The following is a 24,388-nucleotide window of genomic DNA, read 5'->3' as shown; positions in this document are numbered from 1 at the left end:
GGGGTTGATGTGTGTTGGACTTTGCCCAGGGAGCCGTGGCAGTGGGGAGGGCTGGGTCCATTGGGAGGGATGTTCCCAGCCAGCAGCATGGTGCCTGTGTCCGGGTGAGCTCCTGGTGAGGCAGACGTCTGGCACGGCTCCACCCTGCAGCGTAACTGTGCCTTCGCCACGGGGCATCCCCAGGTGGGGCAAAGAACGGTGCTGTGACCCCTGCGCAGCTGCGCCAGCCGGTTCCTGGAGCATCAGGCACCCATCCCTCCATGCCGCCCCGCACGCCTTGCTGCCAGTGGCAGCAGGCGCGTTCCTGCCACACCGTGCCGGGAGCCCGGGGAACGCGGTGTCTCTGGCTCGCCGGCCCTCGAGGCGCCCTATTGTCTGCCGGCGGGGCCCACCGTGCCGCCCAGGGGCCGGGGCGTGCCCGGGCTGCCGACGCCTGGCCGGCCAGGCCTCCGCGGGCGGGCAGGCGGCAGGGGCCTCCAGGCAGAAGGAATCGGCAGTGACATTCCCGTAGCCTGGAGACCGCCGTCCCTTTCAGCGGGCAGCCCATTTGAATAAGAATCGTGCACGGGGAAGGGGGGCCACCAGCCGCCATCCCATCGCTGCCCTTGCCCCGGCTCATTTCTGCACACCCAGCTCGGGGGCAGCGAGTCCTGCTCGCCCTCGCCCCTGGCCTTGGTCCCGCTGGACGCTGCAGGACACCAGGTACCGGGGGTTCGCGCGGCTCGGGGACCCTCGTGCCAGCACGTGGCTCTGCACCACCTCACCCACCGCCCTGGCGTGGCTTCGAGCGGGTGGGTGCTGGGACAGTGTTGCAGCTCCCGCCGCAGCCCCGAGCCCTCCTGCCCGGGGCTGACTCCGTGCGGGGACAGGAGAGATGTGTTTGGGCAGAGCCGGGGCCAGGCTTTGATCCAGCTCTTGCAGGGCTGGGAGCGGGAGGTACCGGGAGAGAAGGAAGCACAAAAGGCAGCTCCAACCTAAATTTAACAGTGGGACCCCAGCCAGCATCAGGGACGCCCTCGCCCAGCCGGCTCCAGCACTCCTGGCTCCCCTCCCAGGCTGGCCCTGGCCCGGCACTGGTACCCCCCAAGGACACTTGTGACACTCGAAAGGATGGATCTGTCCTGAGCTGGGCAGGATGGGGCATGGCACAGTTTGTGCCAGGTCAGGGGGTGTGCAGCACAGCTGTGTACCCGGGTCTGTATGCCACAGCCCCCCAGGGCCATGCACTGGGACACGACTTTGGGACCCAATTGTCCCACCTGACTCCGATTCCCAGTGTTGTGCCCAGGAAGCACCATCATGCTGGGGCGGGAGGGTTGCCCCCTGGACTGCATGGTTGTGCCAGAGCCAGGAGAGGCCAGGTGCCAGACGCCCCGCATGCTAAGCCGTACCCTGCACCCTGCAGCAGTGCCATCTCTGTGTCCCCCCCGGCTGATCCCCTGGCTGTCCATGGACCTCCTGGTGCTCGCTCTCCTCCTGGGTAAGCACTGGGCTCAGTGGCACGCTGTGTACCTGCGGTGCTGTGTTTCAGGGACCCCAGCCTGGGCAGAGGGTGTTGGGCAGTGGGAGTGGTGGCAATGGCAATGCTCCCTGGCTGTCAGCAGCCAGGGCCTGACTGCCACAAAACCCAGCAAGGAATCTGGGCTGCGCTAAACCCTGTTGGGATTAACAGGCGCCTGACCCGGCTCCTGACTCGCCCCGGCACCGCTTGGTGCCCTGGGGCTGCCCAGGCCCCGAGGAGCACAGGCAGCCCAGCCCCCCAGTCACCCTGCTCCCTGCCCTGGTCACGAGGCCCCAGCGCTGCTGCCAGCACCTTTCCGGATCATGGAGCTTCGTGCTGCATCAGTGGGTCAGGATGCAGGGATGGGACGGGATGGGACGGCTGGGGGTGGGGTGAGTGTATGGAGGAGCTGGGGGTGCACAGGGGCCCTGGCACAGTCCCCAGCCTGTGCCCTCATGCTCTCTGCAGCAGGGGGACTGGCAGTAGGGGGCTGGGAGGAACCTGACCTGAGCCATGGCTGCACTCACGGGAGCTGCTACCCGGCCACTGGGAACCTGCTGATGGGGCGAGCTGCCCGCCTGAGTGCCACCTCCACCTGCGGGCTGGATGGGCCCCAGGAGTACTGCATCGTCAGCCACCTCCAGGTGAGCCCACCTGGCCCCAGCACGGCTCCGGCACAGGCCCACAGAGCTGGGCAGTGGTGCAGCCTCCAGTCACCCATCCCTGATGGTGCTGCTCCGTGGCACAGGACTCAGAGAAATGCTTCACCTGCGACTCACGGGACCCATCCCTGCCTGAGAGCCACCGCATTGAGAACGTCATCTACCTGAGTGGCCCCCACGACCAGCGGACCTGGTGGCAGTCGGAGAACGGTGAGGCTGGGGCACTAGTGGGGTTGCCCCATGTGTGTGTGCGTTGGGGCTGCGTGGCCATGGGGGTCTTCCCCAATCTCAGCCATCTGTCTGCCCAGGCGTTGAGCATGTCAGCATCCGCCTGGACCTGGAGGGCGAGTTCCACTTCACCCACCTCATCATGAAATTTAAGGTGTGTCTGGGCACACAGGTGCCTGGGATGGGGTGGAATGAGACAGGATGGACCCCCAGGGGCTGTGGGGCTGGCCCCTGTCCCATTTCAGTGTCCTGCAGACCTTCCGCCCTGCGGCCATGCTGGTGGAGCGCTCAGCCGACTTCGGGCGCACCTGGAAGGTCTATCGCTACTTTGCCTACAACTGCTCCAAGCTCTTCCCTGGCATCCCCAACCAGCCCTCAGGGCTCGTGGATGAGGTGCTGTGTGACCAGCGCTACTCTGAGATTGAGCCCTCCAGCCACGGGGAGGTGCGTGGGGACAGAGTGATGCAGAGGGGGCCGGGGGGTCTGGGTGGTATGGGATCACCTATCCCTTCCTCCTTACAGGTCATCTTCAAGGTGCTGGACCCCTCCATCCCTGTGGCAGATCCCTACAGCCCGGACATCCAGGGTGTGTGGCTGGGGGTGTCGGGGGAGTGGAGCTGGCTGGCACCAGGGCAGGTCCTGACAGCAATGCCCCCCTAGACCTGCTGCGCGTCACCAACCTGCGGGTGAACCTCACCAAGCTGCACACACTGGGGGACAACCTGCTGGACTCACGGCGGGAGGTGCTGCACAAGTACTACTATGCTGTGGATGAGCTGGTGCTGCGCGGGAGCTGCTTCTGCCATGGCCACGCTGCCCACTGTGCCCCAGCACCTGGCGCTCCAACACCCTCCGTCCCTGGCATGGTGAGATGAACGCATGTACTGGCACGGCACTGTGCCCATGGGACCCAGCAGCCATACTGAGCCGGGTGCTACCCCCAGATCCACGGGCGCTGTGTCTGCGAGCACCACACGCAGGGACTGAACTGCGAGCGCTGCGAGGACTTCTACCACGACCTGCCCTGGCGCCCGGCCGAGGGCTCCAGCACCAATGCCTGTCGCCGTGAGTGCCCACACTGGCACCAGCTCCTGGCACAGTGATCCTGGTGTTGGGGCTGGGAGGCTGCACTGTGCCAGGGGGTTTGGGGTGCTGCACGCTGTAGTTTGGGGAGGTTTGAGGTTGTGGTGCTGCATATCGGGGTAAGGGGAGTCCAGGCTGGGGAGATTTGGCACTGGGGGTGCTGCCTGCCAGGTGGGAAGTAGGGTGCCACATGCTGTGCCATGGTGCCGTCCCCACAGGCTGCGACTGCAACGAGCACTCGCAGCGGTGCCACTTCGACATGGCCGTGTTCCTGGCCACGGGGAACACCAGCGGGGCCGTGTGTGACGACTGCCAGCACAACACCATGGGCCGCCGCTGCCACCTCTGCAAACCCTTCTACTACCGGCACCCTCGCTCCGACATCCGCGCCCCCTCTGCCTGTGCCCGTGAGTGCCCTGGGACCCTGGCCCCACTGCTTGTCCCAGCCCCATGGCTCCTGTTGCCACCAGCCCTGGCCCCATGGCTCCTGGTGCTGGCAGCCACAGGTCCCCACGGTCTCTCTCTCTTGGCAGCGTGCGACTGTGACCCAGCGGGCTCGCTGGACGGAGGCGCCTGTGATGGTCACACAGATGTGGCGCTGGGCATGATCGCAGGGCAGTGCCGCTGCAAGGAGAACGTGGCCGGTCCCCGCTGTGACCGCTGCCGACACGGCGCCTACGGCCTCAGCCACGGAGACCCACTGGGCTGCCAGCGTGAGCTGGGACCCAGGGATGGATGTGGGAGGATGTGGGGTGGAGGGATGGGGGGTGAGGGATGTTGGAGGGGTGTGGATGAAGGCTTGAGGAGGCAGGAACGGGGGATGAAGGGGTGGTGATTGAGAAATGGGGATGGGTTGGATGAGGATGGAGGGAGGGAGATGGAGGGATGGAGGTGAAGGGATGGTGATGGAGGGATGGGGATGGAAGGATCTGGGATAGAGACATGGAAATGGAGGGATGTGTGATGGAGGGATGGGAATGGAAGGACTGAGGATGGAGGAATGGGGACAGAGAGATGGGGATGGAGGGGTGAGGGATGAAAGGACATGGGATGGGGAAGGACGGCCATGAAGCCCATGGGCTGTGGTCCCACATGGCAGCCTCCCACATATGCACGTGCATGTGTGGGGGGCAGCGTGCCGGTGTGACCCGCGGGGCACGGTGATGGGCAGCTCCCCGTGTGACCCCATCAGTGGGGATTGCTACTGCAAACGCTTCGTGGCCGGGCGCTCCTGCAGCCAGTGCGTGGTGAGTGCCCCAGCCTGTCCCACACCATGCACCATGCCCCTGACTCTCCCCAGCCCCATGGCTACCCCCAGGGCTGGGCTGGCCCCACACATCCCTACATGTCCCTCCTCACTGCAGCCTGAGTTCTGGGGCCTGAGCTACGACCTGGGGGGATGCCGGCCCTGCGCCTGTGACTTCGGGGGAGCCTACAGCAACCGGTGGGGCCTAGCACAGCACCTGGAGGGGCATGGAATGGGATGGGAGTGGGGACAGGGCTGGGAGTGACACATGGGGGGAGGGATGGGGACAGGGCTGGGAAGATAGAGGGGACTGGTATGGAGTAAGGGAGGGAGGGATCTCCATCCCCAGAGATGGAGGGACGGATGAGGACAAAGCCAGACAGGAGGACAGATGGAGGGACAGGATGGTTGCCCCCAGGTGCTCCATGGAGGACGGGGCTTGTCCCTGCCGTCCCCACATCATGGGGCGTCAGTGTGACCAGGTACAACCCGGCTTCTTCTGCGCCCCCCTCGATCACTACACCTATGAGGCTGAGCAAGCCACCGGCCATGGCCACAGCCACCCCCAGCTCCCGGTGAGTCTCCTTGGGGGTCCCTGTGCTTGTGCATGGCTGTCACTGTGCACCATGCTCCATGCATGGCTGTCATCCATGCTCCATGCATGGCTGTCACCCTGTCATGCATGTGGCTGTCACCATGCCCTGTGCATGGCTATCCTTGTGCATGGCTGTCCCTGTGCATGGCCACCATCCCCTGACCCCGTCCCTGCAGGGTGCCATCCGGGCAGAGGTGCCTCAGGACTGTCTGGAGTACAACACTAGGGAGTCAGGGGGGCGGAAGGGACGCTCACGGCACCAGCGCAGCTCCCCCCGTGCCCCCCAGCTCCGCACCCCCTTGCGCCGCAGCCGCCAGCAGCCCCCCAAGGTGAGCCCTGGGGTGGTGGGAGAGGGCACAGCCGGGCACTGTGGGGCAGGGGCAGTCTGGGGGCAGAGCCTGGGCCAAGCTGTGCCGGTGCCCTGCCCAGCCGGACGTGGAGGAGGTGGTGCGGGACGGTGCTGGGCACATGGTGACATGGACAGGCTTGGGGTTCGCCCGGGTGCGGGACGGGGCTGGCCTGACCTTCCTCATGGACAACGTGCCCTACCCCATGGACTACGAGCTGCTCATCCGCTACGAGCCTGAGGTGAGCACGGCCACAGCTGCGGCCACGGTGTGTACGGCCCGGCACGACACGGCACAGCCCTGACGCTGCCTCACCTGTCGCCACAGTCAGCTGAGGACTGGGAGGTCGTGGTCAGTGTCAGCTCCCGGGTGCTGCCCACCAGCCCTCGCTGCGGGAACCTGCTGCCCTCCGAGCAGGTGTACCATGAGAGCCTGCCCCACAGCCAGAGGTGGGACGGGATGGGATGGGGTGGGATGGGATGGGATGGGGTGGGATGGAGGTGGGGACAAAGATTGGGACAGGACAGGGACAAGGACAGCCCTACCACACTCCCAGAACTGAGGGATGGGGATGGGATGGAAACAGGGACAATCCTACCACACAGGTGAGGGATGGGGACAGGGACAAGGAAGGCAGTTAGGTCCTGCTGCTGTCCCCTTGCTGTCCCCATGGCCCCGCTGTGCCCACGCCCTGACACCTGACTCTGTACAGGTATGTGCTGCTGTCCCGGCCCTTCTGCTTCGAGCCCAGCACTCCCTATGAAGTGACCATGCGGCTTCAGCGGGCTGGTGTCACCCAGCGCCACCCTGGTGCCTTCATCCTCATTGATTCGGTGAGGGGGGTCCCACTGCACCCCATGCCTGGGGCTTGGCAGAGATGGGGGACCACAGGCTGGGGTGGGCAGTGACCCCGCTCTGGAGATGTACATGGGATGGGGATGGGGATGAGGTAGAATGAGGATGGAATGGGATGGGATGAGATGGGATGGAATGGGATGGGGATGTTGATGGAGAAGGGGATACCAATGAGACTGGGATTTTGATCGAGTTGGAGTTGGCACAGAGATGTCAGTGTGGAAGGGTATAAGGAAGTCTTTGGGGATAGGAATTAGTATGGGAGTATCATTGGGTTTGGGGATGTCAGTGGAACTTCAACTGTTGATGGAGCTGAGTGGTTGAGCTGCCAGCAGGATCAGGGCTGTCCTGGGGCAGATGAATCCATCTTGGTGGCAGGGGCCAGGTCCCGCAGTGGGGGCTTTCTGTGCCACCCAGCCCCCTCTCCTCTCCCCTTCCCGCAGTTGGTGCTCCTGCCACGGGTGTTGGAGTTGCCAGGTTTCCACGGGGCGGAGGCGGCAGCGCGCCAGGAGGAGCTGGAGCGGTACCGGTGCCTGGAGGTGTTTCACATGGCCCCCCCACACCCCTTGGCCCAGGCCTGCGCCCGCCTGGTCTGCAGCGTCTCAGCCCTGATGCACGGCGGGGCACTGCGTGAGTGGGGACCCTGCAGGGATGGGACCAAGGAGTGGGCAAGGTGGAGCCCTGCCCGGGGCAGTGGGTCAGGATGTGGCCATGCCCATGGCAGGGTGGGCAGGAGAGCAGTGACAGGGCATCGGTAGGTGTGGGAAGGTGCAGGCAGAGTGCAGGCAGGTGTGGGCAGGTGTGGAGAGGGCAGCCCTGGCCCCATACTGGTCCTGCTCCTGCAGCCTGCCAGTGCGACCCACAGGGCTCCCGCAGCAGCGAGTGCCAGGTCCAGGGTGGGCAGTGCGAGTGCAAGCCCCATGTCATCGGCCGACGCTGCGACCGCTGTGCCCCAGGCAGCTACGGCTTCGGGCCCCAGGGATGCAGCCGTAAGTGGTGGGATCTGCGTCTGCCAGGGATCCCTGTCCCTCCTGTCTGTCTCTGTCCAGCCATCAGTTCTCTGTTCGCTGCCTTGTTCACTTGTCTGTACATCTGTCCATCCATGCGTGTGTCCATCTCAGCTCTGTTGTCCTGCAGCCCATCCCAGTTCCCCCCTCCATCCATCCATCCACCCATCCATCCATCCATCCATCCACCTGAGCCCCCTGTGGATGCTGTCCTGCCTGGCACTCACTTGGTTGTCTGTCCACTCATGTTCTTGTGGACCTGTGTGTCCACATGAGCCCTTCTGTGCCACAGTCCTTGGGGTGGGTGCTGGTCCCCTGCCTGTCTGTCTGTCCATTCCTATGTCCCTGCATCCCTGTGCCTGACTGGAGCCGTGCCGCCCCACAGCCTGCATCTGCTCCCCGGAGGGCTCGGTCTCCCAGCTGTGTGATGCAGTGAGCGGGCAGTGCCGGTGCCAGTCTGGCGCCGTGGGCCGGCAGTGTGACCAGTGCCAGCCCGGCCACTGGGGCTTCCCTGCCTGCCGGCCCTGCCAGTGCAACGGGCACGCTGAGGAGTGCGACCCTCGCACGGGCACCTGCCTGCGCTGCCGCGACCACACGGACGGACGGCACTGCGAGAGGTGAGCCAGGGCCAAGGGGAGGGGATGGCATGGCATGGCGTGGTGTGGTGTGTGGTGTGGCATGGAATGGGATAGATACAACAAGATAGGATAGAATGAGATATGATGGTATGGGATATTTTGGAATGGGGGAATGGGATGAGATGGGATGGGGTAGGGTGGGATGAGATGGGATGCGGTAGGGTAGTATAGGATGGGATGGGATGGATATAATTGGATACAGGATGGATGGGATGGGATGGGATGGGATGGGATGGGATGGGATGGGATGGGATGGGATGGGATGAGATGGGGTGGGGTGGGGTGGGGTGGGATGGGGTGGATGAGACTGAGATGGAATGGGATGGGATAGGATGAGATATGATGGTATGGGATACAATGGAATGAGATGGGATGGATGAGATGGTGGGATGGTATATGATGGCTGTGATGGATCCATTGGGCACTCATCCCTTGTCCTTGCAGGTGCCAGGATGGTTACTATGGGAATCCCGTGCTGGGCTCGGGCCAGCAGTGCCGGCCCTGCCCCTGTCCTGGCTACCCTGGCACACGGCACTACCACGGGAGCTCCTGCCATGCCAACGAGGAGACCCACCACATTGTCTGCCTCTGCGCACCTGGATACGCGGGTGAGGGGAAGAGCGGGCGCGGTGCAGCGGGGACCACTCAGCACTGGAGCTGCAGGACCCCAGCACCTACAGCCCTCACTTTCCACAGGGCCCCGCTGCGACCGCTGCTCCCCTGGCTACTTCGGGGCTCCGGAGATGGAGGGGGGCGTGTGCCGGCCCTGCCAGTGCAACAACAACATCGACACCAGCGACCCGGGGGGCTGTGACCCTCGCACGGGGCAGTGCCTGCGCTGCCTGTACCACACTGCCGGCCCTCACTGTGCCCAGTGCCAGCCTGGCTACTACGGCAATGCCCTGCAGCGCAGCTGCCGGCGTGAGCGGGACAGGGGGCTCCGAGGCGTTTGGGTTAGGGGAATTGGGCTGAAGCAAGGTCTTGGAGTGGGGATGAGGATTGTGGCTGTGGTTGGGTGTGGAGTGATTGGGGTTGTGCAGGGCAGTTGGGTTGGGCAGAATTTTGCGGTGCTGGGGGGTTTGGGGCTTGGAGGTCAGGGCCAGGTGAGGTTTGGGGCTGTGCCTGGGTTGGGGCTGGGCAGGAGACAGGGATTGGAATTGGTGGGGGTGTTGGGATCAGGGGTGTTGGGCCTGTGCATGGGTTTTGGGGCCAGGCAGATCTGGGGTGTTGGGGCCAGCAGGGCACTGCTGAGCCCCAAGTGGATGCCCGCCCTCCTGCAGGCTGCGGCTGTGACCCACGGGGCACACTGGCCTCCCACTGTGCCAATGGCACCTGTGCCTGTGACCGTGGCACAGGAGCCTGCACCTGCCGGCCCAATGTTGTGGGCAAGAGCTGCGACCGCTGTGCACCCCAGTTCTGGACCCTGGGAGGTCCAGGGGGCTGCGAGCCCTGTGACTGCCATCCCATACATGCCCTGCACCCTGTCTGTGACATGGTGAGTTCCCCGGCACCCTGGCGTGGCTCCAGTGCCCTCCCGGGGCCTGGTGAGCCACCCAGTGAGCACAGCACTGTTGCTGCAGGTGACAGGACAGTGCCAGTGCCGGCCCGGGTTCGGGGGCCGCGTCTGCTCCCAGTGCCAGGAACACTACTGGGGAGACCCTGAGCAGGAGTGCCGAGGTGGGGGCACACTCCAGGGGCTGGAGGTGTGGGGGGAATCTGGGTGCATGGTGAGACTCTAGGGAGATGGGTGGAGACTCTGAACGTGGGACGCTGGGGACACAAGGGATTCAGGAGATCTTGGAGACATGGTGGGACCCTGGGGGCACAGAAGACCTTGGTGACACAGTGAGATGCTGGGGACATGGTGGGACTGTGGGGACATAGGAGACCCTGGGCATAGATGGGATTCTGGAGACACAGGGGAATATGGTGGGATGCTGGGAACATGGTGCCACTCTGGGGGCATGGGTGTCTGTGGGGAGGCTGGGACACACATCTGACTGTCTCTGCAGCCTGTGAGTGTGAGCCGCTGGGTGCCGAGAGCCCACAGTGCGAGCAGGACAGCGGGCAGTGCCAGTGCCGGCTGGGATTTGGGGGGCTGCACTGTGACCGCTGCCAGCGGGGCTACCAGGAACCCTTCCCCCACTGCTCACCCTGCCACCCCTGCTTCGGGCGCTGGGACCCGGCCGTGGGCAGCCTGCAGGACGGGCTGCGGCGCCTTGGGGCGCAGGTGCAGGCCCTGAGGGAGGGGGGATCCGCGCTCCCACTCAGCCCTCGTCGCCTGAGGGAGCTGGAGGAGGCCCTGGGACGTGTGGAACGACTGCTGGGCGAAGCGGACAACCCCAGTAGCCCCCTCCTCAGTGGACTGCCCGGGCAGCTGGACGGTACCAGGCAAGTGTGCGCATTGGGCTCGTGTGGGGGGACCCTCCTTTTGTCCCCCAAAAAAGTTTAAGACCCCATCCCCACCCAAAGAATGGAGCTGGACAACTTCTGGAGGCACCTCCAAGAGCTGGAACAACATCTGGACCAGTTGGCGCAGGCAGATGTGCGGCACCATGACCAGCTAGCTGGGCTGAGCCACAAGCTGGGGGGTCTCAACCGAACCACCTCCCATCTCCAAATCCTCCTCAGCACCGTAGCAACGACTGGATTCAGCGGTAAGAGCATCTGGCAAGGATTGGAGGGGTTGGTGGCAGCCATCCTGGCCAAACCCTGACACCAGCACCCTCAGAGTCTTACCGCAGCATCCTGGCATCGGCGGAGGCCTCGCGGCAGGCAGAGGTGGTGGCCAATGGCACAGCTGGTGAGCTGAGCAGGTCACAGGCGACACGGCGGGCAGCTGAGCGGGCATTGCGGCAGCGGGGCGATGCTTTCCGCCGTGGCACAGCCGCGGCACGGAAATCTTTGCGGGAGGCACAGAAACGGGTGATGGGACTCAGCATCGCCAGGATCAATGAGAAGGTGAGAGGAGGACTGGTGGGAGTGGCATGGAGGTCTCTCCCCATGTGGTGTTGAGCTGCCATCTGCACCATTGGCATCATCACAGATATGTGGGGCACCTGGAGACCGGAGCTGCAAGCACGCACCTTGTGGAGGAGCCTTGTGCCGGGACAGTGAGGGCACACGGCGTTGCGGTGGCACGGGTTGTACAGGGGCATTGCCCATCTCAGCTCGAGCCCTGAGCAGCGCCCGTAATGCCTCACAGCAGTTGGAGGTGGCATTAGGGCAGCTGGGTGTTGTGGCACAGAAGGTAGGAGTGGTGGCTCCATGACACTTTCTGGGGTCCCCTCGTGACCCTTTTGCATGGCCCGCTTGTGCCCTCTCCATGACACTTTGATGTGCCCTTCCATGTTCTGTTTGTGCCCTTTCCAAGTCCCTTTGTATGTCCCCTTCTATGCCCTCCTTGTGCCCTTTCCATGCCCCCAAGGATATTAGCCCTGTGTGTCCCTTATGCCCCTTCACAACTGTCCCTTGTGCCACCTGTGTGCCCACTTGGGCCACTGCTGCACCCTCTGTATGTCCCTTTGCACCCTCCTTCCATGCTCCCTTGCAGGCCCCCATCTTGTCCCCGCATATGTAACCTCATGCCCCCTGCTCACCCCCATGCCCCCTCCCTGGGGCTTCCCTGTGCCCCCCGCTCAGCCAGCTGCCCCCCAGATGCAGGAGGTGCAGGAGCTGGCACGGGGGGCACGGAGCTGGGCAGAGGAGGCACTGGGGCGCTCACAGGCTGCCCGCAGCCGCGCGGAGGAGGCGACGGCCCAGCTACGGGATTTCATCCGTCGAATCAAGGCCTTCCTGGCAGGTAGTGCCAGCACCAGGTGGGCAAGTGATAATGGTGGGGCTCAGTATGCCCGCCCTGAGCCTACTCTCCTCCCCTGTCCCTGCAGAGGAGGGAGCCGACCCAGGCAGCATCGAGCTGGTGGCCCAGCAGGTGCTGAACATCTCCCTGCCCAGCAGCCCCGGTCGGATCCAGGAGCTGCTGTGGGAGATGCGGGAGAGCATCAGCCAGCTGGAGGGGGTTGATGCAGTGCTCAATGGCACGGCAGAGGGGCTGGCCATGGCACAGGGCCTGCTGGCGCAGGGACAGGAGGCCAGGTGAGTTATGGGGGATATGCCAAGGTGGGCAGGGTATGGGGTCAGTCCCCCAGCCCTGGCAGGGGCTGGAGCTGCCCATGCTGCCACAGGGAGCGAGCAGAAGGTGTGAGGGATGAGCTGGCGGAGACACAGCAGGCACTGGAGGTGGCACGGGCACAGGCAACAGCAGCAGGGAGTGCCCTGCAGAGCGCCAGGAATGCCATCCGGGCAGCTGAGAACAAAGCCAGGGAGGTAAGGGGCACCAGCTGGGGAGCGGAGCCAATTCCACCAGCATAGCCGGGAGTGGGGATGCTGTTTTGGGCATGCTGGGGACAAACGGGTTGGTGCTGTGGGGGCACACTGGGAGCAATAGGGTTGGTAGTGTGGATGGCAAGACTGATGCCTTAGGCACATCATAGATAGGGAGGCTGGTACTGGGGGAATGTGAATGGCGGGGGGTGGGTGCCATGTGTTCACCGGGGCAGTGGGCCCAGCACCGTGGGTATGGCAGTTGTCCGTGTCTGCCCAGGCGGAGCGCAAGCTGCAGGCCCTGGACGGCAAGGAGACACGGGCACAGCGGCGGCTGCGGGAGCTGGCACAGCGCGTCACTACCCTGCAGGAGCGCGGCCGGAATGTTCGCCACATGGCCCAGCAAGCCAAGGATGGGGCACAGCGTGCCACCTCCACCTCGGGGACACTCAGCCAGGTGAGCTCCAGCCCTGCTTGGCCGCGGTGTGGCACCAAGTAGGGACGGAGTGCTGGGGGTGCTCAGCCTCACTATCGTGCCCTTGTGCCACCAGGACCTGGCGCATGTGACGCAGCGCTACGTGTTGCTGAAGAACCGGGTGAGAGTGCTGGATGGGGTATCTGATGGGGCCCTGCAGCGTGTGACACAGCTGACAACAGAGGCCCGAAACCTCCTGGACAAGGCCAGCAACAGCAAGAGGAAGCTGGAAGGTGAGGGGGAGAACATGGCAGGGGACATTCTCCACCATCTCCTTGTGCATCTCCCTGTGTCCCCCTGGGCCCATTCCACCTGGTGGCCCAGGAGTGATGCGGGCTGGTGACATGGTGGTGGGCTGCACCATGACCGTGTCCCCTGTCCCGCAGACCTGGAGCAGCGCTTTGGGGCCAACGAGCAGGCAATGGCAGCAAAGGTGACACAGCTGCAGGAGTTGGAGCAGCAGGTCTCGGGACTGCTGCAGGAGATCCGCGAGAGGGCCAACGCTTATGCCACCTGCTAGGGACCACCGACGGGGTCGGGGGCCGGTCCTGCCCCGCAGCCCCCTCCGGTCCCCGAGCTCGGAGGTCCCGTCCACTCCGCAGGCGCCTATAGCGCGGGCGCGCCTGCAAATAAAGCCCTGAACTGTGTGTGCCTGTGTCCGGTGCCTTCTGCCTTCCCCTGCCTCCTGCCTCCCCCTGCTCCTGCCTCCTGTATTCTCCCGCCTGTCCCGGCCGCTTCGCTCCCCCGCTCCCCACTCCGGCCGGGATCCGCCCCGCGCTTTCCGCACAGCCCCGAGCGCTGCGCCTGCCGCCCAGTTCGGAGGGGCCGGGAGGGACCGGGACGGGGCCGGGGACGGGACTGGGAACGGGATCGAGTACGGGAACCGGCGGGTCAGGACGGGACGGGACGGGACCGCCGGGCACCTGCCGAGCGCCCCCTTTGCGCGCCTTTTGCGCCCCTTTCCGCCCCGTCGCGCCCCGCGATGCGGAGCCCGGCGAAGCGGAGCCCCGCCGCCCTCCTGCTGCTGCCTCTGCTGGCCGGTGAGTCCGCGCCCCCCGCCCAGCGGGGCCGGTGGGTGCCGGGGTCCGGCCCGGCCCCGCCGCCCCGTTTCCGGGCGACCGCGGAAGGGGCCCCGGGCGCGGCGGGGGGAGCCACGGCCCCGGCCCCCCCCTTTGCCCCGCGGTGCCCTGAGCCACCCGCCGCCCCGCAGGGCTGGGGGTGGGCCTGGCCCCCGATTCCCCCCAGGGCTGTGCCCGCGGCAGCTGCTACCCGGCCACCGGGGACCTGTTGGTGGGGCGAGCCGCCAGCCTGAGTGCCACCTCCACCTGCGGGCTGCGCCGGCCCCAGCCCTACTGCATTGTCAGCCACCTCCAGGTGAGTGGGACGGGGACTGGGGGCACTGGACGGGGATGTGGGTCACGGGACAGGGCTGAGGACACACGCTGAGCCTCCCACTCGCAGGAGGAGAAAAAGTGCTTCATCTGCGACTCGCGACGGCCCTATGACGCCCGCACCAACACCAACAGCCACCGCATCGAGAACGTGGTCACCAGCTTCGCCCCCCGTCCCAAGAAAGCCTGGTGGCAGTCGGAGAATGGTGAGCCGTGGGTGGGGGTGGCAGGGCATCCTGTCCTGTCCCGGGGGGCTCTCTTTCCCTTCCTCCCACGCTGAGGAAGTGTGACTCAGCCGGCGGCCACGGCCGCACCCCTGGACCACGGCCGGGTGGGGGGGACGAGCCCCAGGGAGCCATGGGTGGGTGCTCCCAGCAATCACACCTGTCATCCCCAGGTGTGGAGCACGTCAGCATCCAGCTGGACCTGGAGGCCGAGTTCCACTTCACCCACCTCATCATGACCTTCAAGGTGGGTCCCAACATTTAGGGTACCCAGGCTGGGTTGGGATGGGATGGGATGAGACAGACCCCTGAGGGCTGTGGGGCTGGCCCCCGTCCCACCTGGGTGTCTTGCAGACCTTCCGCCCCGCGGCCATGCTGGTGGAGCGCTCGGCCGACTTTGGGCGCACCTGGAAGGTCTATCGCTACTTCGCCTACGACTGCGCTGCCTCCTTCCCCCACGTCCCCCATGGGCCCCCACGCCGCATCGATGATGTCGTCTGTGAGTCCCGCTACTCTGACATCGAGCCCTCCACTGAGGGAGAGGTGAGGCCCTGGCAGCGCTCCAGGAGGGTTGAGGGACCTCCTGTTCTCTCCTCACCACCTTGCTGTCCACCCTAGGTGATCTACCGAGTGCTGGACCCTGCCATCCCCATCCGGGACCCCTACAGCCCCTCCATCCAGAGTGAGTCGCCAGCCCTGGGCTCCTGCCTGGCTGCTCTATTTTGGGCGCAGCTATTTTGGCTGTTCTTTCCCTGCTCTGAGCCTCACAGTGGGGTCAGGGCCTGATCCAGCCCTGATCAGCCCTGATCCAGCGGCAGCTCGGGCCCCTCCTGCACCCTGCCCTGTGGGAGCAGCTAAAGGTCAGGCTGTATTGGGTCAAGTGGAGGGGGATGGTTGTGCCATGGCTGCACCCAGTGCTGAGCAGCAGCCGCAGTGCAAGATGGGGAGTCATGCTGGGCACAAGATGCAGTGGGTTAATCACCCAGGGCTAAATTTAGACTGGGAGCAGGAGGGGAGGAATCTGCAGGGCAGGGCTTCTGGGAAGCTGCAGTTCTGGGGAGCTGTCCTTTCCTGCCAGGGCCCCCAGGCTGCATCCATCAGGGACAGCTGTCTCCTGGGCACAACCCCCAGTGGTGAATGTCCCACCACCCTAGCACCATAAAGGTGCTGTGCCCAGGGCATTGTTCTGCACTCGTGGGGTCCCAGCCTCTGCAGAGGCTCTGCTGGGGTGTGCAGAGCCCTGGCCCACACACAGGCAGACTGTGCACAGCCACGTGCATGGGAGTTGAACCCCCGCAGTTACATACAGCCCAACCTGGCCACATGCAACCACATGCCTGTGAGCCAAACCATGCACAGCCCTCGGCCAATACACTGTGCTGTAAAAAACCACAACAGCCCAGCCTGGACAGCAGCCCTGCACAGACACCCCATGCCGTGCACAGCCCACCCCAGCCATGCCCAAGCCATGCCCAGCTCCTCTGAACCGCCCACAGCCCCCTACGCCATGTGCAGCCCAGCCCAGCTGTGCCCGGCAGAGGTGAGGTGTGCATGGATGTGCCCAGCCATGCCATGCCAACACAAGTCTCTCCCTGCCGCAGACTTGCTGCGTGTCACCAACCTGCGGGTGAACCTCACCAAGCTGCACACGCTGGGGGACGACCTGCTGGACTCGCGGCGGGAGATCCGGGAGAAGTACTACTATGCACTCTACGAGCTGGTGATGCGTGGGAACTGCTTCTGCTACGGGCATGCCTCTGAGTGCGCCCCGCTCAGTGGGGCCCCTGCCGCCGCCGACGGCATGGTAGGGCGAGCCAGCCTCGTGTGCCCTGCTGGAGCTAGGTAGCTGTGCTGCCTAGTTCCGTAGCCCCTGACCCATGGCATCCCGGCAGGTGCATGGGCGCTGTGTCTGCAAGCACCACACGCAGGGACTGAACTGCGAGCGCTGCGAGGACTTCTACCACGACCTGCCCTGGCGCCCGGCCGAGGGCTCCAGCACCAACGCCTGTCGCCGTGAGTGCCCACACTGGCACCAGCTCCTGGCACAGTGATCCTGGTGTTGGGGCTGGGAGGCTGCACTGTGCCAGGGGTTTTGGGATGCTACATGGTGGATGTGATTGAGTGGAGAGTGGCATCCTGCAGACAGGCCGGGAGGTTTTGGGGTGCTGCACGCTGTAGTTGGGGAGGTTTGAGGTTGTGGTGCTGCATATCAGGGTAAGGGGAGTCCAAACTGAGGAGGTTTGGCACTGCAGGTGCTACCTGCCAGGTGGGGGCTGGGGTGCCACATGCCATGCTGCGGTGCTGTCCCTGCAGGCTGCGACTGCAACGAGCACTCACGGCGGTGCCACTTCGACATGGCCGTGTTCCTGGCCACGGGGAACACCAGCGGGGCCGTGTGTGATGACTGCCAGCACAACACCATGGGCCGCCGCTGCCACCTCTGCAAACCCTTCTACTACAAGGACCCCACCAAGGACCTGCGGGACCCCGCAGTGTGCCGAGGTCAGTGCCAGGGGGTGTGGATGTGGGGCAGGCTCTGCAGGGTGGTGCTATGGTGGTCACGGCGCTGACTCTCTCTGCTCCCCCAGCCTGTGACTGCGACCCTGAGGGCTCTCTGGACGGTGGGCTGTGCGACGGAGCTGATGACCCAGCCAGGGGGCTGATTGCAGGGCAGTGCCGCTGCAAGGAGCATGTGGCCGGTCCCCGCTGTGACCGCTGCAAACCTGGCTTCTTCAGCCTCAGCACCGAAAACCCACAGGGCTGCCAGCGTAGGTACCCGGGTGGCACCCACCGGGGGCAGGTGTGTGGTTTGGCATTGCTGCACAATGCTGGCTTTCCATGCAGGCTGCCACTGTGACCCCCGTGGCACGGTGGCCGATGGCAGCCGGTGTGACCCTGTTAGCGGGGAGTGCTTCTGCAAGCGGCTGGTGACGGGGCACAACTGCAACCAGTGCCTGGTGAGTGGGGCTGTACTGGGGCCCATGCACAGTTCTCGGTGCTGTAGCATCACAGCTGGGCACTCCCTGACACCCTTGCCCTCTGCAGCCCGAGCACTGGGGGCTGAGCCATGACCTCCAGGGCTGCCGGCCCTGTGACTGCGATGTGGGAGGTGCCCGCAACAACCTGTGAGTCTTTGTGGGGATGCAGGGGGCAAGGGGGATCCCTGACAGCGTCAGGGCTGATGGTGCTGCTGGGTTACCAGGTGTGCCATGGAGACAGGGCAGTGCCAGTGTCGCAGCCACATGATGGGACGACAGTGTGAACAGGTGGAGCCTGGTTTCTACCGCATCAATCTGGACCATTACACCTATGAGGCTGAGGATGCTCGGCTGCATCAGGTAAGGCATGAAAGTGTCCCTGGGGAGGACATCAGGCAGTGGATGCCCCTTTGCAGGGTCCCCAAGCCAGCGGTGGTCTGCCTTGCTGTCCAGGGCAGAGCAGTGTCTACTGGCCAAGGCAATTTTTAGTGTCCCATCTCACAACCCCCACTTGTACCAGGGCTCGGTGGTGGAGCGTGAACCCCCCACAGACCGCCCAGCTTCATGGACGGGGACAGGTTTTGCCCGCATGTTGGAAGGTGGCTGGCTGGGGTTTCATGTGAGTGACGTGCCTTTCTCCACCGAGTATGACGTGATCATCCGCTATGAACCCCAGGTGAGCACCACATGGTGAAGCCTGTGATGGAGTGTATTTCCAAATTGGGAGGCGGTGGTGGGAAGTGCCAGACTGTGAGGCTTTTTGACACTGCCCCTTCTCTTCCGGCAGCACCCGGAGGCCTGGCAGGAGGTGAGGCTGAAGGTGCTGCGCCCCAGCCCTGTCTCTGCCAGCAGCCCTTGTGGAAACACCATCCCAGCCGATGACCAGCTCTCCACCAGCCTCCCCTCTGGTGCCAGGTGAGTGTCTTGCTGGGGCTGGGCTGTGCTGGGGCTCACTGGAGGCACATGGCTGCCCTTGCTCTGCTTTGCTGCCACCAGGTATGTGGTGCTGCCGCAGCCTGTCTGTCTGGAGAAGGGTGTCTCCTACACCATCCGCCTGGAGCTGGGCTGTGCTGCTGCACGGAAGGATCCCACTGCCAGTGTGCTTATTGATTCGGTGAGGGGCAGACAGGCAGTGGGATGAGGGACAGCAACCCTGGAGGGGGACAGGATGCAGCAATAGGGGGACATGGGAAGAGAGGGGCATGACATCCTATTGACTCGCCCTCCAGCTGGTGCTCCTGCCCCGTTACTCCTCGCTGGAGATGTTTATAGCGGGTGATCCCAGCTCCATGAAGCACCGGGAGACCTTTGAGCGGTACCGCTGTGCCCAGACATTCCACGCTGCAGGGCCCTCGCCTGTGGCCGAGCCCTGCTCCAGCCTCCTGCACAGCCTCTCGGCCATCCTGCATGACGGGGCGCTGCGTGAGTACAGCCCTGTGCCCTGACCTAAGCCCCATCCCTCTTCAGCCAACACTGACCCTGCTCTCTGCCCGCAGCCTGCCTCTGCAATCCTCAGGGCTCGCTCAGTGCTGAGTGCCAGCCCCAGGGTGGGCAATGCCAGTGCAAACCCAATGTCATGGGACGGCGCTGTGACCGCTGCTCCCCAGGAACCTTCAGCTTCGGGCCAGGCGGGTGCCGACGTGAGTGCCAGCTGGGCAAGGAGCCTGGGCACTCCAGGGCTGGGGTGCTGGGAGGGGATGCTCTCTGCAGCCCAGGGGCAGACACCGTGGGTGCTGTGCCTTCCAGCGTGCCAGTGCAGCCACGAGGGTTCAGTGAGCACTGTCTGCGACAGCACCACAGGGCAGTGCCCCTGCCGTGAGGGTGCCCATGGCCCACGCTGTGACCGCTGCCAACCTGGCCACTGGGGCTTCCCCTTCTGCCGGCCCTGCCAGTGCAATGGGCACGCTGAGAACTGCAACCCTCGGACGGGCAGCTGCCTGCGCTGCCGTGACCACACCGATGGGGAGAGGTGCCAGAGGTAGGTGGGGTATGTGCCCAGACCAGGGCAGGGTGCTGCCAGCAGCCCCGGCCCCTGCTGACCTCCTGCCCACAGGTGCGCAGCCGGGCACTTTGGGAACCCAGCACTGGGCTCTGGGCAGCACTGCCGGCCCTGCCCCTGTCCTGACGGGCCCAGCACTCCCCGCCACTTTGCTGCCTCCTGCTACCAGGACAGCCGCTCCCAGCAGGTTGTCTGCCACTGCAGCCCCGGATACACAGGTGGGTGCACCCACAGCATGCTCAATGCCCTTCGGAGCCCCCCCCCCCCCGGCACTGCTCAGTGCTCTGTGCCCACAGGTCCCCGCTGTGACGAGTGTGCCCCTGGGTACTATGGAGACCCGCTGCAGCCTGGTGGGCGCTGCCTGCCCTGCCAGTGTCACGATAACATCGACGCGACGGACCCTGAGGCGTGTGACCGGCGCACAGGGCAGTGCCTGCGCTGCCTCTACAACACGGCAGGGCCATACTGCGCTGAGTGCCAGCCCGGCTACTATGGAGATGCCACACGGCACAGCTGCAGGCGTAAGTACCCACTGCCACATCGAGACAGACTTGCCCCCATCGTCTGGCACATCCCTGGGGACCATGTGCACCCATGGCTGCCCTTGCTTGTGCACAGTGCTGTGGGGTCCCTGCAGCTCTCAGCTGTCTCCTCTGCCCAGGCCCAGCATTGTGGCCCTATCCCTGTCCCTATGCCCAACTTGTCCCATCCCATCTATATCCTCATTCCATGCCCATTCTTGTCCCTACTGCCATCTCATTCCCACTGTCATCCATCTGTCCTCATATCATCCTTATTCCATCTCTATCCCAACCCTGTCACATCTCTATTCCATCCCTATCAGTGGTCCTCATGCTGCTCTCATTCCTCCCAGCTCCATCCAGTCCCCACTCCATCTCTGCCCATTCTCTTTCTCCAACCTGCCTTCACCCTTATCCATCGCCATCCCATCCCTGCCTGTTTCCCCAATTCAATCCTCAGTTTCATCCCCATCTCTGTCCTCATCCTGTCCTCATCCCCTCTCAATCCTCCTCCCATCCCTGTCCCCACTTAGTGCTTGTTGGTTCCAGGTTGCTCCTGCAACCCCCTGGGCACCGACGCCAGCACCTGTGGGCCCCAGCAGTGCCACTGCGACAGGCACAGTGGGCAGTGCCACTGCTTGCCCAACGTGGAGGGTCAGAGCTGCGACCGCTGCAGTCCCAACTTCTGGAACCTGGCCAGCAGGCAGGGCTGTCAGCCCTGTGCCTGCCACCCCCAGCACGCACTGTCACCTGCCTGCAACCAGGTGAGACACAACGGGGGATAAAGGATGGGGGGATGGGATGAGGCTGGGGGTGCCCTGCAGCAGTGCCAGCCCCAGCCACGCTGTCTGTCAGTTCACAGGGCAGTGCTCCTGCCGGCCAGGCTTTGGGGGCCGGACTTGCACCGACTGCCAGGAGAACCACTGGGGTGACCCGCGGCAGCAGTGCCGAGGTGAGAGCTGGTGCCAGCAGGGGGACCAGAGCGGGCCCCGTGGCACACTGACACCACTCTCCCTGCAGCTTGTGACTGCGACCCCCATGGTGTAGCCAGTGCCCAGTGCCATCGCAGCAGCGGCCACTGTGACTGCCGGCCTGGCATCTCTGGAGTCCGCTGTGACCAGTGTGCCCGAGGGTTTTCTGGTACCTTCCCTGCCTGTCAGCCCTGCCACCCCTGCTTCGGGGACTGGGACCGTGTGGTGCAGGACCTGGCTGCCCGTGCCCGGGCGCTGGCAGAGCGGGCCAGCCTCCTGCAGCACACCGGGGCTGCCGGCGCCTTCGAGGGCACCTTCCGACGGCTGGAGGAGAACCTGGCCACCGTGCGTGACGTGGTGGCCACCCGCAATGCCACCGCCGCTACCGCCGCCCACTTGACACATGCCACAGAGGGGCTGCGGTGAGCACCTGGCACTGGGCATGGCTCCCAAGGTGGCCCCAGGGGCGGGTGGTCACCCCTTTCCCTTGCAGGCGGCAGATCGAGGAGGCAACGGAGAGGCTGACGCGGTTGGAGGGGGAGCTGACGGCTGCTCAGGACGCCAACTTCAATGCCAGCCACGTGCTGAACGCCGTGGACCGAGGTGCCCGCTCCCTCAACCACAGCCTGCAGGACCTGGAGCAGCGGCTACATGCCCTCAAGACCTCCAATTTCCTCGGTGAGCCACACCACAGAGCCAGGCTGGGGGGGTGGGGCTGTGGCCGGCGGTCTGACAGTGCCCCTGCTGCCCTCAGGTGCCTATGACAGCATCCGCCAGTTCTTTGGGGAGTCTCGGGACGCCGAGCGCCGGGCAGATGCCTCCACCCGCGCCGTGCCCAGCCCCATCAGCACCTCGGCAGCCACCCGTCACCGCACGGAGCAGCTCCTGGCCAGCCACCGGGATGACTTTAATCGCTACAACGCAGCCAGTCGGCGGGCACTGATGGACCTGGCAGAGCGGGCACAGGCGCTGAGCCTGCAGACGCTCAATGAGAAGGTGGGATGCAGGGATGGGACTGGGGGGATGGCTCCCAGAGCTGCCCTGATCCCGCACTGCCTTGCAGGTCTGTGGTGTGGTGGGCAATGTGCCCTGCGCTGAGAGCCCTTGCGGGGGTGCTGGGTGCCAGGATGAGGATGGAGGACGACGCTGTGGGGGTCTGAGCTGTGGTGGAGCCGTGTCCAAGGCTGACAGCGCACTGGACCGGGCACACCATGCCCAGGAGGAGCTGCGGCAGGCTGGCAGTGACATGGCCCAGCTCTCCCACAAGGTGTGTGGCACACAGGCGGTGGTGGGAGCAGGCGGCACAGCCATGCGCCCCAGCTCTTGGGGCTGGCACCGAGGGTCTCTGCCCATGCTCAGGTGGCCGAGGCCAAGGGGAAGGCGGATGAGGCTCGGATGAGAGCACAGGCAGCCCTGGACAAGGCGAACCAGACCAGGGCCCGAGTGGAGAGCTCCAACAAGGAGCTGCGGGAGCTAATCAGCCATGTCAAGGCCTTCCTGAGCCGTGAGTGCCAGCATGCCGGGAGGGTTGGGCCCTGTGCTGTGGGGCTCTGCACCTGCACCACACTGCGCTGATCCTGCACCGCACCACACTGTATGGTCCCCACGCTGTGGCTGTGCCACCCCTGCCCCACACTGCATTGCATGGTCTCTGCCCTGCCCCAACCATCCTGTGCCCTCCAACCATCTCCTGTCCCCTGCCCTCTGCTCCCTCTGCCGCTCAGTCTGCCTGTCCCTTCAATCCTGGGGTGCTGCAGGGGACACACTGACTGCTCCCACCCACAGAGGAGGGGGCTGACCCTGAGAGCATCGAGGTGGTGGCCAGCCGGGTGCTGGAGCTGTCGCTCCCGGCCGCCCCGGCCCAGATCCACCGCCTGGCCGAGGAGATCAAGACACGAGTGCGCAGCCTGGCCAGCGTGGACGCCATCCTGGAGCAGACAGCCGGTGATGTGCGTCGGGCTGGGCAGCTGCTGCAGGATGCCCAGCGGGCCAGGTGAGCCCAGGGATGTGGGGGTGCAGTCCCTCCAGAGCCCCCCAGCGCAGGCTGGTGCTGAGGCCTTGCCATCCGGCTGTAGGTCGCGGGCAGAGGGTGTGCGGGGCACAGCCGAGGCAGTGCGGCAGGCGCTGGAGGAGGCGCGGCAGGCCCAGGGCATGGCCGAGCAGGCACTGCAGCAGGCTGCCGGTGACATCCAGCACAGCGAGAGAACCCTCGGCACGGTAAGAGCCCTGTCCCAGCCACCACAGCCCCACGGCAATGCTCAGGGCCCCATCCCCACTGTGTGGGCGGTCTGACCACACCAGTCCCCTGTGCCACTCTTCCCTAGATGCAGACCCAGACGGGGAGTGCAGAGCGGCAGCTGGCAGGCGCCATGGAGCACATTGGGCTCCTGGACAGACAGACGGATGCCCTGAAGGTGAAACGTGCCAACAACAGCCTGGCAGCCGCGCGCGCCCAGGAGGCAGCGAGCATCGCACGGGACCGCGCCGGCGAGGCCAAGCAGGTGGGTAACTGGGGGCCACGGAGGGCAGCAGGGGTACCCCGAGGGTCCCACTGACCAGCCTCGCTGCCCAGCAGGTGCTGGAGGGGCCGCTGCGGGACCGGTACCGGACGGCTCAGGAGATGGTGGAGCACCGGGCGCAGGGAGCACGGCAGGCGGGCAGCCGGGCACAGCAGCTGCGGGACGAGGCTGCGGGGCTGCTGCAGGATGCCCAGGGCAAGCTGCAGCGGCTGCGAGGTGAGGCCGGGGCAGGAGGGTGGGGGGTTGCAGTGGCAGGGTGCCAGGCTGACCTATGTCCCCCCTGTCCCTGCAGTGCTGGAGGAGGAGTACGAGCGGAACGAGCGGGTGCTGGACGCCAAGGCAGCCCAGCTGGGTGGGCTAGAGGCCAGGATGAGGGAGGTGCTGGACACCATCAACCAGCAGGTCCAAATCTACAACACCTGCCAGTGATACCCCGGAGGGGCCTGCACCTCCCCGCCGGAGCCCCCAGCCTCGCCCCCCAGCCTCTGCCTGCCCCTGCAGTGGTGGGCAGGGTGGGGGCTGCGGGGCACTCCCGTGTGAATAAATTTACAGAGCAAGACCACCTCCCCTCCGCCCCGTGCCGTGGGCCTCGTGTCCTCCCCGGGGGCCCACGGCGGCTTCTCCCGGGGTGGGAGCTGCTCGTCTGCAGGCGTGGGGCACTGCGGGGCTCGGGGTCGGGCGGTGGGGCCAGGGGCTGGCTGTGACATTGGGGACACACTCGGATTGGCACGGACCGGCCTGGGACCACTGCGGATCAGACGCGGCACCCCCACGGACCGGACCGGGACCCACGGCCGGGATCGGGCCCCCCCCCGTTGCCATGGG

General features: G+C 65.3%; 1 protein-coding gene across 1 annotated transcript; it reads left to right on the top strand.

The window, feature by feature from the left end:
* Positions 1–1,185: 1,185 nt before the first annotated feature.
* On the top strand, positions 1,186–24,122 carry LAMB2 (laminin subunit beta 2). Its single transcript, XM_051788478.1, has 66 exons — positions 1,186–1,480; positions 1,970–2,145; positions 2,250–2,373; positions 2,472–2,545; positions 2,647–2,835; positions 2,914–2,977; positions 3,052–3,257; positions 3,336–3,456; positions 3,693–3,881; positions 4,008–4,187; positions 4,609–4,918; positions 5,139–5,295; positions 5,492–5,644; positions 5,745–5,903; positions 5,990–6,111; positions 6,375–6,495; positions 6,961–7,147; positions 7,363–7,506; positions 7,910–8,141; positions 8,607–8,770; positions 8,859–9,083; positions 9,443–9,657; positions 9,743–9,839; positions 10,175–10,553; positions 10,635–10,819; positions 10,894–11,123; positions 11,209–11,412; positions 11,805–11,964; positions 12,050–12,257; positions 12,347–12,488; positions 12,766–12,942; positions 13,037–13,193; positions 13,347–13,475; positions 13,563–14,000; positions 14,171–14,334; positions 14,422–14,557; positions 14,749–14,822; positions 14,930–15,118; positions 15,194–15,257; positions 16,177–16,379; positions 16,468–16,588; positions 16,889–17,077; positions 17,164–17,343; positions 17,420–17,532; positions 17,621–17,700; positions 17,778–17,913; positions 18,074–18,229; positions 18,341–18,468; positions 18,550–18,667; positions 18,783–18,975; positions 19,050–19,193; positions 19,300–19,531; positions 19,607–19,770; positions 19,849–20,073; positions 20,623–20,837; positions 20,929–21,025; positions 21,094–21,466; positions 21,538–21,722; positions 21,799–22,040; positions 22,108–22,311; positions 22,404–22,548; positions 22,830–23,037; positions 23,120–23,261; positions 23,369–23,545; positions 23,620–23,779; positions 23,856–24,122. The coding sequence occupies exons 1-66, from the start codon at positions 1,300–1,302 to the stop codon at positions 23,990–23,992; spliced, it is 11,493 nt and encodes a 3,830-aa protein (XP_051644438.1). The 5' UTR covers positions 1,186–1,299; the 3' UTR covers positions 23,993–24,122.
* The last annotated feature ends 266 nt before the right edge of the window (positions 24,123–24,388 follow it).

This window comes from Manacus candei, unplaced genomic scaffold (assembly GCF_025592945.1).
Source record: "Manacus candei isolate 608988 ecotype Guabito, Panama unplaced genomic scaffold, ASM2559294v1 h1tg000025l, whole genome shotgun sequence".
NCBI lineage: Eukaryota > Metazoa > Chordata > Aves > Passeriformes > Pipridae > Manacus > Manacus candei.
This window is presented reverse-complemented; position numbering and strand designations above follow the sequence as displayed.

What these genes read in the sequence shown, in the direction of transcription:
- LAMB2 (XM_051788478.1), top strand. Translation starts at nt 1,300, where the DNA reads ATGCTGGGGCGGGAGGGTTGCCCCCTGGACTGCATGGTTGTGCCAGAG. An exon ending in GCATCGTCAGCCACCTCCAG is followed by an intron (nt 2,146 to 2,249) that starts GTGAGCCCACCT and finishes TCCGTGGCACAG; the next exon opens with GACTCAGAGAAATGCTTCAC. An exon ending in AGCAACGACTGGATTCAGCG is followed by an intron (nt 10,820 to 10,893) that starts GTAAGAGCATCT and finishes CAGCACCCTCAG; the next exon opens with AGTCTTACCGCAGCATCCTG.